Genomic DNA, 13,069 nt, shown 5'->3' with positions numbered 1-13,069 from the left:
TTTTGCCTGGAATGCCCCGATGCAGCCTCAAAGCCATTAGCATACGCCCTCCCAAATTGATGTACTTACAGGTGCTTTCTGGTGCCTCAAAATGCAAACGTCTGTTCTGAGCTGAATCATTCCTTGCGATGTGGACCGCGCATTCTCTGTTCTTGGAGGGTGGCTACTACGGCTTCACACCCAAGACGCTGGTGTCCCACTATGCCACTGTCGGGTGAGTCTGTAGTTGTAGATGCCTTTCAAGCAGGAATTGTGCAATGTGGCAGTGATGCATTCTTAGGAATTAGACATTTAGACACAAGCTCAACCTCAGTACTGCCCATAGAAAAAAAAAGTGATTATGTTTGTACTTGCGCTGTAAGATATATATTCTTAGGTGGGGACACTTTTCGGCTTGCTTGCGAGATGCAATCAACCAGATAAAGTAGCAATGGCGCGCGTCCATCAGCCTGGTGACAGCAGCAGATACCTATCGGTGGACAACGCAAGTTCAGTTAGAATGTGGACAAGAGCTTGCGTGGACAAGGAACATGCGCATAACCCAAGCAACAGCCTCTGCACGCGCGTCACGTTTGCTGTATCTGCTCCGTTCGTTAAGGCAATGCCCTCTCCCCTACGCTCTCCCCCCACCACGGTGACCTACTTTCACGCATCGCTCACTCGCAAAGCACCAGTTACCATACCAACGGGACATGAAACCAGATACATTGTAGACCGCTTATAACGTAAGTCGCCGGAGTCGCGAATATCCGCACTATAAGCGGTACCGCACTATAACCAAAGCACAATTTTCAAGGCCCGCACATATGCAAAACATGTGCACCGAGCTGCCACGCGTATGCGACAGTCGAGGAATGCGGCTAGAATGTCTTCATTCAATTTACAGTCGAATCTCGTTAATTCGAACCAAATCACGCGCGGCCCCTCCGACTGGCATTGCTCTGGCACCGCCATAGAGTAAAAGCTTAGGGAGACCCCTCAATGTCGCGCGCGGACAAAAAAAACGCAGCGGAAATTTCACCCTCTCTCAATGGCAAGGTCGCCGATTCTGCGTTGCGCCGGAACATGCGTGTACGTGCCGACGTCGCAGCCACGCTACCGTAGCCACCGTAGAAAACAGCAGTGCACCCTTCTTTCTCCTTTATGCTTTCTCTACTTTCTAGTCACGTGTTGACCTTGCACGCTGCGGCTACGGCGCAGAGGGAAGCAGCGGCGCTGTCCCAGGCCGGCCAACGAAACTACCGACGCCGGCAAACGCCCGCTTCCCGATAACGGCAGAACGAGACTTTGGGAGCTGGCGCCGGGCCGGCTATAGCGGCGGCGCCTGCACGGCGGCGGGCGCTGGAGTGGAGATTTTTGTGGAAAGGGGTGAAAAGTTGGGTAAAGTTGCGGGGTCTCACACATGTGCTCTTGGGACAAAGGAACGACAATGCAGTAGTGCAGACAATCAAAAGGGCATTTATTGCACCTTTCATACACTAATACATGCTAGCCGAATTACAACCAATAGAACATTCACACGGGCGCGCGACAAATCAAGGAAGTCCGACTCACTGCGACCCGATAGTGAGCGAATACGTTCGCCCATGCCATGACACCATCGCCTATTCGTTCACGTGTACAGTCACGTAAACGGTGGTGCGCTCGAACGATCCGTGTTTTGTCCATACCGGTGTCCTGCTCTTAGCGGTGTCCTGCTCTTAGCCTCGCGCGACAGTCGCGCAAAGTGGGCCGGCGCACGCGCAAAGCGTTCGTGCGTGTTGGCCGCCGATCCCAAGCCAAAGAGACAGCGCCTTCGACCTTTTTCTCCCAAGTCACCCGCCGTTCGATGGCGTTAGCATCGCGACACTCGCGCCATCTCTCGCAACGCCCGCAACCACTACGACCGCCTCCGCCGCGCAGCCGCGCGGTGAATCCGGACCACAGGAGACGCGTGAGAGTCGCGCATCCCCACATCCCCCCAACCTTAAATCACTACACATACTCCGGCGAAACATGTCACAAGGTCTATCAACGCACGCGTCGCGAACACAAGCTAGTACATGCGACAGTGGCGTCGCCGAGGAAATGTCCACACGCTTTCCATAACATGCGAGCCGACATTGTCTCTGGGGTTTACTGCTGGCGTCCGTTGGTCACAGCATCAGCTCTGCAGATTCGATGGCACGACTCCAGCACAGGACTCCGGAAACGGCGATGCAGACGTCGGCGCGAGCGACGCCCTGCTGGCGAGAGCTGCTGTAGCCGTTGGTGACTGCCGGCTCTTTTCCAGCCGCGAGGGTAACGAGCCGGACACAGGCGGCCGCCGAAATCGCTGCGCCGAACTGGCCACAGGCATCTGCATCGCCTGGGGTAGCTCGTTCGTAGGCCGGGCAGCAGCGCAGACGATGTGCAGGTGACAGCAAACTATGGGTGACTCCGCTCACGCTGCGTACACTCAACGCACTCGACCAACCTAAGTAGTGCAAGGGAGAGGAATTCGGCACACGCATCGCCCACGTGGTACGATGTTCAATTGCGGCTACAAATTTCGGGTGGTATTTCAGATGCTAAGTTCACGTGAACAAAGCTTGCTTTGTTTGAGTCGAACGATAAATTTCAATTCGTGCGAGGCGAACTAATGAGGAAGCATGTGCGACACCTCCACACCACGGTCGGCCAGTTGTGTCCCTCAACGTACGACATGCTGCTTGTAAAGACTTAAGGCCCAACCGCATGCACGCGATATTCAAGCGACAGCGACAAGCGACGCGACAGGCACACCCTGTCGCGCTGTCGCGTCGCGGCGTGGAGCAACCGCATGTACGCGACATCGCGAAAAGCAGTAGCGACAAACTTTCATTGTTGCCCGATTGAAAATTATCGTATGCCTGTAAAAACTTGCAAAAAACAAATAAAAATTGCATAGAACACCGTATGGCTTCCTTAATATTGTTCCAGATTGGATAATATAACATGCATATAGCATTTCACGAGTTTCTTTTTTCATCGTTTTGCGTTTGGTCAAGACAGTAACTTCGGCTTTTACCTCGAGGGGGCGGCCGAAGAGCGCGGAACGGCGGGATTTTCGCGATGCTGTCATTGTTGTGTCGTCTGTGAGTACCGGTGGTTTGGTGCATTGCTATCATGGAAGAACGTGTGAGGAAAGCCGCCGCTCTGCGGCTGTTATTGATCTTGAAGCAGAGGCAGCTGAGCGCCCGCGCGCATTGGGTGCGGCCTGTTTGGCGGAATCGCGCCGAAGAAAGCGAGTACTTCACGGCGGTAAGTTGATAGGCAATGTACACCTCAGTACAGCGTGATCGAGCCGTCTTCTATGTTACAGATGCGACTAATGAAAACCGGAGACCCAACACTGTTCTACAAGTACTACAGAATGACGCCTGAAACTTTTGAGAAGCTGCACAGCTTAGTAGATGATCACCTAACAAAACAATGGTTGTGCAGAAAGCCGATATCCTCCGGAGAACGTCTCGCTATGTGTCTGAGGTAAGTGTCCTTGTTCACCTGCTTCCCTGCCTCATTCTGAAAGGATTAGCACCCTACTGCAGTAAGTTAAGCTTTTAAATGTTCGTGCGGCGATAGAATCACGCTTGTCCCAATGCATTAGCGGCACTGGCGTCCTTTTTCTGGAATCCAGAAAGGGGCCTTAGCGGCTGTTTACATGCGGATGTTGCACCTTGTCAATCCGTTTTTTCAGGTACCTGGCCTCGGGTATGTCCATTCCTGATGTTGCCATGGCGTTTCGCGTGGGGATAGAGACGGCCAGAGAAGCCATTCATTCAACGAGCCGTGTCTTGTGGGAAGTGCTGTCTCCACTGTACATGCAGGTACGTAAATCGTGTTGCACAAATCAAGTACATATTTGCAGCGTTCTCTAGCATTCAAGCTGCACGGCTATATATATATATATATATATATATATATATATATATATATATATATATTTACGTTCTGATGCAGTGCACGTTTCCCTCGTGATAGAATTGTGCCAAGGGACGAACAAGAACAGACAAGAAATAGCACTGTTTTGACCTATTGCTTACACTGTTCTTCTTTCAAGTTGTTCCTTAAGGCTGAAGGTGCTGCTGTTAACTACCATCACATTGACACAGTATACAACCTGCAACACCATTTCAGACCACATAATAGCATGCAAAATGCTGTGTACGTGCCGGTTAGGTTGCCATAGCCTGCATAACTTGCCGCAACCCATGCTCAAACAACCTTCATCTTATCTCTCTTCAGGCTAACTCTCGGCAGGACAACAGTCTTGTAAATGAGATGAACCATTTCCACACATATGTGGTGCTGACACTGAAAATACTGAAGTGAAAAAATAAGCAAGCCTTTTTCAAGATTATGACCAGTGAACATCGAAACGCCCCATCTATGGGCTTCACTGCAGTTATTAGGCAGTTAAGTTTGTTAAAAGTTATTGGCAAAAGTTGAGATGCCAGTAGCCACTGTAATATGAAGCATACATGCTTTGTAACATTCGTAGGTTAGTTCACTCATTAACATTGTTGAGCGGCTTATCACTCACATGGTTTCTGTGCCCTTTGCCTCATGCTGCAGTGTACACAAAAGAAATATACGACTTAATGAGTTGTAACAATATTGAAAGTTCCCGTGGTTGTTCCAGCAAAAAAGAAGCTAGTAATCTGACCATGTCCTCACCATTGTCCTTTCCTTCTCATCTTTTGGCTTCCAACACTTGTCACATAATCCTGTTAATGTTGTGCCTCTGCTCTTGCAGCCTCCAAGTGAAGCCCAGTGGCGAGATATTGCTGAAGGTTTCTGGCAACGCTGGCAATTTCCCAACTGCCTTGGGGCAGTGGATGGAAAACATGTACAGATCAAGTGCCCGAATAAGTCGGGAAGCTTGTACTTCAACTATAAGGTAATAAGTGTACTGCACACTGAAGCGCATTATTTTTTGCCAGTTCAAGAGCTTGCAGGTTGCTGTACACAACCTCATTTTTACAGCTTGCAATTTTCCTTTTCAGCATGTTGCGTAAAGCAATTTCTATCTTGCTTTTGATTTTATTTGCAGAGAACTTACTCGGTTGTCCTGATGGCCGTTGTGGACAGCCAGTACCTCTTTAGGCTCATAGATGTTGGCGCCCCTGGGAGACTGAGTGATGGAGGCATATTCAAGGACTCCCCCATTGGAAAGCGGCTGGAAAAGGGCGAACTGGGCTTTCCAAGGGCTGCTCAACTGCCAGCATCTTCCAAAAGTTCCCCTCATGTCTTCATTGGGGATGAGGCCTTTCAGCTGCGGCCTGATTTCATGAGACCTTTGCCAGGCAGCCGGACCGAGCCAAAGGACATAGTGTTCAACTATCGTCTTAGCCGTGCAAGGTAGGTACTGCTTTGCACATCATGGGCAAGTAGCATTGGACGTGTGTATTCAGTTATTGTTTTACCTGTGAATTTCTGATGGTTATGAAATTGCTAGATTACCTACAAGCCAACAGAACACATATTTGTGGTAAAGTTGTAATTCTGCAAGGTGGAGGAAACCTCATGAAACGGCACATTTAGTGAGTGCAAGCAGACGCAGCATGAAAAACGATAGACACAGGACTGTACTGGAGACTTTGTTGCTGTCTGTTTCTTGCGCTCACTAAATATGTAAACACCAACTAGACCCTCAGCAAGCCCTTTTAAAAGGACTTACTTAGCTCCTAGTTGGTGCATACTTGACCTAATTAATGAGTGCAAAAGAAAAGAAGCACCAAATAAAAGGGGTACTGTGTGGAACAGAAAAAGGAACACTTTTGAGGCAGCGCTAAATGTAACATGGACACAAGAAGGCACAAGTAAAAATGACAACACAAAAGTGTTCCTCATGAACCGCCAACAAGTCCCCATCGCTACTCTTGTCGACTTCATTTCTCAAAATGACGACGATTTTTTCCTTTCATAAGCTTTACTTAACTTTGCTAACTTAACAGAACTTATTTGCCATATTTGTCACAAGTAGTATCCATGTGATTTGAGATGTTAATTGTCCCTGTCACTGTGATTGGCACGCTTTCTAGTTAGCTCAGATGACGACCACCATGGAGAAATGTTTGCCCCTGGTATGATCCTCCGAGCAGAACACATTCTTTTTCTGTTGCCAACTTTTTAAGGGCCCTTACTGGATGTCTTTTGTAGCTTCATGTCTTTTGTAGCACCATGTGCAAAAGCAAGAGAGTCAAACTAAAATCCTGAATCATAGCAACAATTCTGAGAAGCTAAGCCATTCTTGCACAAAAAGTACTTTTATTTTCAATATATGTCTCAAGCAGCAACCTGGCCAATGAATTTTTATATTTTTGTAAAAATTGTGTTAGTACAAAATCTAGGCACACACACTAGTACGAGTACTGTGGTGAATGTACAGATTCAGTTTTTTTTTTTTTTTTTGATGCCAAGTTCGTGCTCCAAGGTGTTTGCTCCCAGTACAAGGTAGCAAACCGGACGTGCGTTTGGGGACAATTCTGCCTATCCTTCCTTCTCTCTCGCTAATCTATTCTGCTGCAGTATGCTTTGAATTATTCTAAAGCTGCAAGAAATGCAGTGAAGCTAAACTTAAAAGGACAGAAATCTTTAACATCTTAGCAAGTTATCTGTACACCAGTAAACCTTCTATTATACAGTGCAAGAAGGAACTTGGCTTTCTAGAAGCACAGTGGTGCTGTTAGCCGAATTATATGGCACTAGAAATACACGTCTACCATATGCTGTTATGGTATCAAAAAACATTTCATTAATGGTTTATATGAGTGGAAATGACCAGCCGTAGTCTGTAAAGAAGCTACAAGTCCTATTTACATCAGCGATTTCAATACTCTTAGACATTTCTGTTACGCATGCCTATTATTGAAGCCCTACACATGCTGAACATCCAATTGTCTCTTTAATAAACGCCCTTTCTTTTTCAGAAGGTGCGTGGAAAATGCTTTTGGCATTCTTGCCTCAAGGTGGCGCATCTATCAAAAGACGATAGATCTGAGTCCAAAAAACGTTGACAGTGTAATTAAGGCCACATGCGTGCTGCACAATTTCTTGTGCCTTGAATGCAACGGAGGCGATCACTACTGCCCTCCTGGGTATGCTGACTCTGAGGACACCTTTGGGAATCTTCGTGAAGGAGTCTGGAGGCAAAACAACGCAGCGACTGGGATGCTTCCGATACAAGGCACAAGGGCGCGAAAGAGCTCGCAAAGCGCAGCTGTTGTGCGCTCTGTCTTTATTGATTTCTTTTTCAATGAAGGACAGGTACCGTGGCAGTGGAACCAGCCAGGAATTGAGTGATATTTTTGCCACTGAGTGCCTATTTCTTCATTTCATTTTACTGGTCTAAATCATGAAACGCTAACCATGTGCTTTATTTTTATGCAGTTTCTAGTAGCCCTGGCATTTGTGCAAGTTCGTGCACAAGTTTCCTTTATGCATCCCCTCCGTCTTTCTTTTTGATTCTTTTATTGGCCTATTGCTGTACATTTTATCTACCTAATCAGATCATGTATAGTTGTTTGTACCTAGGAAATGAAGTGAACTTGATATGCTGCCTTTTTCCTGCCCGACATGCTTGTCACACAGTTTATATACAACTGGACCTTGGGTAGTATAGACTCTGTTCTCTCTTGTTGTTGAGTGGTTGTGGCGCACACCCACAGGGGGGATTGGCCATGAATTGGGTGGTTGTAATCGGTGTATAAAAACAAGGGAATTATTTGTTATGACAGCACAAGAAGACGTTGTGACTGCGCTCTTCCTTTTTTTTTAATTCTGGGGTTTAACATGCTGAAACCACTATGTCATTGTCAGGCACGTCGTAGCTAGGAACTGTAGAATAATTTTAAACACCTGACGTTCTTTAAAGTGCACCCAGTGCACTGTTTACAGGCGTTTTTGCATTTGAAGCCTATCGAAATGCAGCAGCTGCTGCACTTTTCCTTTTGTATTGCAATCCGAGAATGAGACTGCCACTGTTTCTTTCACATTTGTACACATGCTTTGTGTTTGTTCTCCTGTTGTGTTTTTTCCTCTCTGTTATGTATGCCATATGTGTAAGCAGTAGATGCTGTGGACATCTTTGACTATGTTTTGCTCTTACCACATAGTTCATTGAACTGTACATAGGGAAACTGCTTTGTCAATCTGTTCCTAAGCAACTTTACGTGACTATCCTTTTTCTTCTGTGGAGATGAAATAAAGATTGATATCAATTGCACTCATTTGTGCAAAAGTGTGGTTAATATAAACATGAGGAAACTGCTTCATTGAAGTAGTTCGCATTCATGGAAAGACAACCAGTGCAGTAAAGTACTTAAATTTATTATTATGATCAAGAAATATGTACAATTGCATAGAGAATGTTGGTGCTGAGACATGGCGCACCAACCATTCTCGTAACAGACCAAGGCACCACATTCACAGCCATGCTTTTAGATAATGTCCTGATGCTCAGTGGCACAACTCATTGAAAGACAACAGCCCACCATCCATAAACAATAACGGACTGAGCAAAACACTCGACATGCTTTCCATGTACGTGAATATAGAGCACAAAGATTGGGACGATTCTTCCCTTATCACTTTTGCTTACAACACGGCTAAACAAGAAACTGCACGGATGACTCCATTAAGCCTTGTCCACGGACGCGAAGTAAGGACGATGCTCAATGCAATGCTACCACACGAACCTGACGACATTGACACGGAGGCCGATGACGCGGACTCTGTTCAGTGTTTCACGTATAATAAGGACCTTAAAAAGTGGATACTGGCAAATAGAGGTAGATGAGAGTGCTCGAGAGAAGACTGCATTCGTGACGCCTGATGGGCTTTATGACTTCAAGGTTCTGCCTTTCGGCTTATGCTCGGCCCCAGCCACATTTCAAAGGCTCATGGATAATGTCTTATCCGGTATGAAGTGGAAGACATGCTTGGTGTACCTCGACGATGTGTTGTTTTTCTGCCACTTTCCAAGAACATCTAAAGCGGCTGCTAGAGTAGGCTTTTTAGGGATTGTTGATGCGGCCGCCATCTTTCGGCAACAGTAAGCCGACCGAGAGCTCAACACCTTGATCGAGTTCTTGGAAGGGCGAGCTACGAAGGTGTCGAGATTATTTTCACGGAGTCTACCTTCATTCTGTTTGCGCGATGGCGTTCTCTATAGGAAGAACTTCTCGCCAACAGGGAAGAGCCATCTGCTAGTAGTTCCCGAAGTTCTCCGCCATGAAATTTTGCAAGCCTGCGACGACGAAGCCACCTCGGGCCACCTTGGTTACACGCGAACACTAGCACGAATCAAACAAAGCTACTACTGGCCTAGGCTCGCAGAAGAGGTGAAGCACTACGTGAGGACTTGCCTTGGGTGTCAGCGACGCAAAGCATCACCGACTAAACCCGCTGGGCTATTGCACCCCGTTACGGTACCGGAAATGCCGTTTGCTCAAATTGGCATAGACCTCCTGGGCCCCTTTCCACTATCTGACAGCGGCAACAGATGGGTCATAGTCGCGACGGACTATCCCGATATGCGGAAACCAAGGCAATTCCGAGTGGCATGGCAGCTGAAGCAGCACGATTCTTTATCGAGAACATTGTCCTCAGACACGGTGCTCCAGCGATCATCATAACCGACAAAGGAGCCGCATTCACAGCTGAGCTTCTGCGCATTGTGCTCACGCTGAGTGGCACAGCCCATAGGAAGACGACGGCCTATTATCCACAAACAAATGGGCTTACCGAGCGCCTCAACAAGACTATCGCAGACATGCTTTGCATGTATGTCGATGTGGAGCACAGTACTGGGACACAATCTTACCACACGTCACATTCGCATACAATACAGCACGCCAAGAAACAACGAAAATGATGCCGTTCGCTCTGGTTCATGGTCGAGAAGTCACTACAATGCTTGACGCTATGCTGCCTCATGACTGCAATGGTTCAGATGCAGATGCCGCAGATTTCACTGAACGCGCCGAGGAAGCACAACAGCTCGCCTGCGTCAGGATAACTAGTCAGCAAGAACACGACGCACGACGCTACAATCTCCGCCACCAATTTGCCGCTTATACGCCCGGGGAAAGAGTGTGGATTTGGTCTCTCGTCCGACGCCGAGGGCTCTCAGAGAAACTTCTACGCCGGTACTTCGGACCATACAAGGTTCTACGCCGTATCAGCGACATGACCTACGAGGTGGTTGGTGACGGTTCATGCTGCTCGAAACGCCGTCAACAGGTGTCTGAGGTAGTGCACGTAGTGCGCATGAAGCCATATCATTCCGAGTGAAGTGGACACCGCCAAGCTATCAACTACGAGTCTTTCTGCCACGATTTGATCAGCATCAGGACGATGCTCGCTCTGGACGGAGGGTAATGCCGCGTCAGTATTCGTGCACAAGTGCGCCCTGGCGCCGACAAAGACGACGACCGGGCTGCTTGAGATTTTGGAAGGCATCAAGAAAAGAAGAGATTCTTGATGTTGGCGCCTCTCTAGTTTCTTCTCCAGAGTACGGCGCGGTGCTTCTATAATAAAGCTCCTGAGCTTTGTGTATCGCGACAATATATTAAAGGCCAACTGGAAGGAAACTTTTGGGCCGCGCAATATTCCTAGTAAAATTCCAGTTACGTAAGGAGACCCCTGCAATATTTGATGTTTGAAATACGAGCGAAAGCATCATGAAAAGCAAGCTAAAATATCAGTTTTTGACACTGAAACTGAAAAAAAAGGCGAAAGCTTGCACTCTGCCGTGCAAAGCATAAGACACAGCGAAGCTGGCCGATTTGAGGGCGTTTTCTTGGCTGTAGCAATTATGACTTGGTATCTTGTCGCCACTGTCTCTTGTTCTCCCTTTCCCTGGCCGTGTATTCTGGATCTGCTCGTCGCTGCCACTCTCATTCAGCGGCAAGACTCGCTTCTCGAATCGCCGCTTCTTCGGGAGTACGTACTGAGTACGGACTGAATTTTGTTTACTGTACTATCTTGCATTAAATGCATTAAAATAAAAAAAATCTGTATTAATTACTGACGACAGCGAAAGATTGCACGGAGTGTTCATATAGCAAATTGCATTAGAGCGCGCCAAGTGCCTCAACGCGAGGAAATGCTTAAACAAGTTCTATTTCAGATGCGGTGTGCTGGGACTTGCACCATGGCGACACCGCCAGGTGCATCTGCTTAACTGCTGTTTAAAGGCTGCTATAAAAAACTGAGCAGTTACACACTCTGCAGTAGTATATACTACTAATTTATAATATGTTTAGTCAAAGTAAATTTTTATTGTCTTCCAGTTGGCCTTTAAAGATTCTGCAGTCATCGCGTGTCAGCTTAATCATCTGAAATCCTTTCGTGAAGATATTTGGATGCTGTTGTTAGAAGGTCTAGCTCCATGGCTTCACGCAGACGTCCTGGGCATCGCCTCAACTTACACGCTATAATTTGCCCAAAACATTCGGCCTCATCAGGTTTTTTTGTGACTATTGATGCTAGTGAATCAATTTCATTTTCGTATGGTTTCCTGCGCTTTCGGGCACTGCCCTCGGGCTGACTAATTTTCCTAGGCATGCTACGTTTTCCATTTGCGCCTACTCTCGAGCTCGTGCTAGCCTCTTTGTTCAGTTCATCTGCCTCAAGCTCTGACGATGAGCTTGTTTCTGTCATCATCTCTGCAAAGACGCTTTCCGCCGTAACTCCAGGAGTGGCCTCTTGGTCGGTGCTGGAACTCTCTTCGGTAGGCAACTGTTCAAGGTTTCCAGAGGTTCTGCAGAGAAAAGAAGCAGCGAGATGAGAGCACTTAGCAGAAAATATACCAACAGTAAGATTGCTGGAGTTTTGCCGCATGGAGGTAAAATTACCTGCACATTAATATCTAAAAAGAAATGGGAGCCTACACTAAAGCACACAAGATTCTAAGAATACTAATAAACAGATGTGGTTACCAGATGAAGTGAAAACATGTCTAAAAGAGTTCTGCGCTTGGAACGGACAGAATTAGTAAACTCAAGCCTGACAATCAGTCTGATCAGTCTGCAGTTGCAGCCTCTGGACAGTTACTGCCCAGGCAAATAAAAGGGAAGCAACAAGTTACAGCTGTGAGGTATAATGCAGATGACAAACACAGAACAGGAAGGCGCACTTCTAGAGCACTCTTCGATGCACAAACAAACTTGCCTTCTTTTCTTGCTTTTGTTGTGCAGCTAATGTCTTATGTTGCATTTTTTTTGCCCATAAAAGCAAAATTTGATGCATTCATCCACGATTCATGCTAAAGGTGTAAACGATTAGCAAACTATTATGCAAGGTCTAGTGCACATAGTGAAAGCAGCATGTTCCACCAGTTTTTTATATTACATTATGCCTTATAACTGTTACTTTCTTCTGTCACTGAGCAACTGCAAACACCCGCATACATATTAATTTGTGCCAAGAGTGCCACTGTACTCTCGGTACAGTTATATTCAACATTGTGACTGCTATCAATGGCCGCCGACTTCTTTGGCAATGAAATCGACTATAATGGATGCTTGGACAAAGTTGTGGTGCTGCTACTGAATGCACACAAATTGCATGTGCCTCGAAGACATTATTTTGCACCTGTACATGTGCCCACATAAAGAATTTGTGTGATTCTGCTCGCTCTGTCAGGGCACAATTTTCATACAGTATGCAGTTGCACACAAATGTTACATATTCAGCTTACAGCAAAAGTATTTGCGTTTCATGCCAAATGGAAAGCAAATGACAGAATATGTGGCCAAATTAACGGTTTCATTGCAAAAAAAAAATTAAGAGTGGGACAAGAAATGTCAAGAACAGGCGGGATTTTTTTTTTCAAACTCGTACTTCCCATGCACACATGATGTAACATGTTTGCTTTTGCGATACAGCACGGGAGCAACACATTCGCGCGGCTGGTAAGCACATAACATACATACCACCGAGGCCGAAATGAAACGGGAACTAGAAGTTTTCTTTTACTCGATATCGATTATGACAAATGTGAATATGGATGCATACAGACTCTTAAATTGCATGCCATACATTGCAGCATTGATGCTCAATG

At 46.6% G+C, this 13,069-nt stretch overlaps 1 protein-coding gene across 1 annotated transcript; it reads left to right on the top strand.

Moving 5' to 3' along the window:
- Positions 1–4,514: 4,514 nt before the first annotated feature.
- On the top strand, positions 4,515–7,659 carry LOC125942264 (uncharacterized). The gene is made up of 2 exons (XM_049660433.1): positions 4,515–5,361; positions 6,933–7,659. Exons 1-2 carry the CDS (start codon positions 5,075–5,077, stop codon positions 7,303–7,305), a joined length of 660 nt encoding a protein of 219 aa, XP_049516390.1. The 5' UTR covers positions 4,515–5,074; the 3' UTR covers positions 7,306–7,659.
- Positions 7,660–13,069: the final 5,410 nt, after the last annotated feature.

Source organism: Dermacentor silvarum, chromosome 1 (genome assembly GCF_013339745.2).
Source record: "Dermacentor silvarum isolate Dsil-2018 chromosome 1, BIME_Dsil_1.4, whole genome shotgun sequence".
Lineage (NCBI taxonomy): Eukaryota > Metazoa > Arthropoda > Arachnida > Ixodida > Ixodidae > Dermacentor > Dermacentor silvarum.
This window is presented reverse-complemented; position numbering and strand designations above follow the sequence as displayed.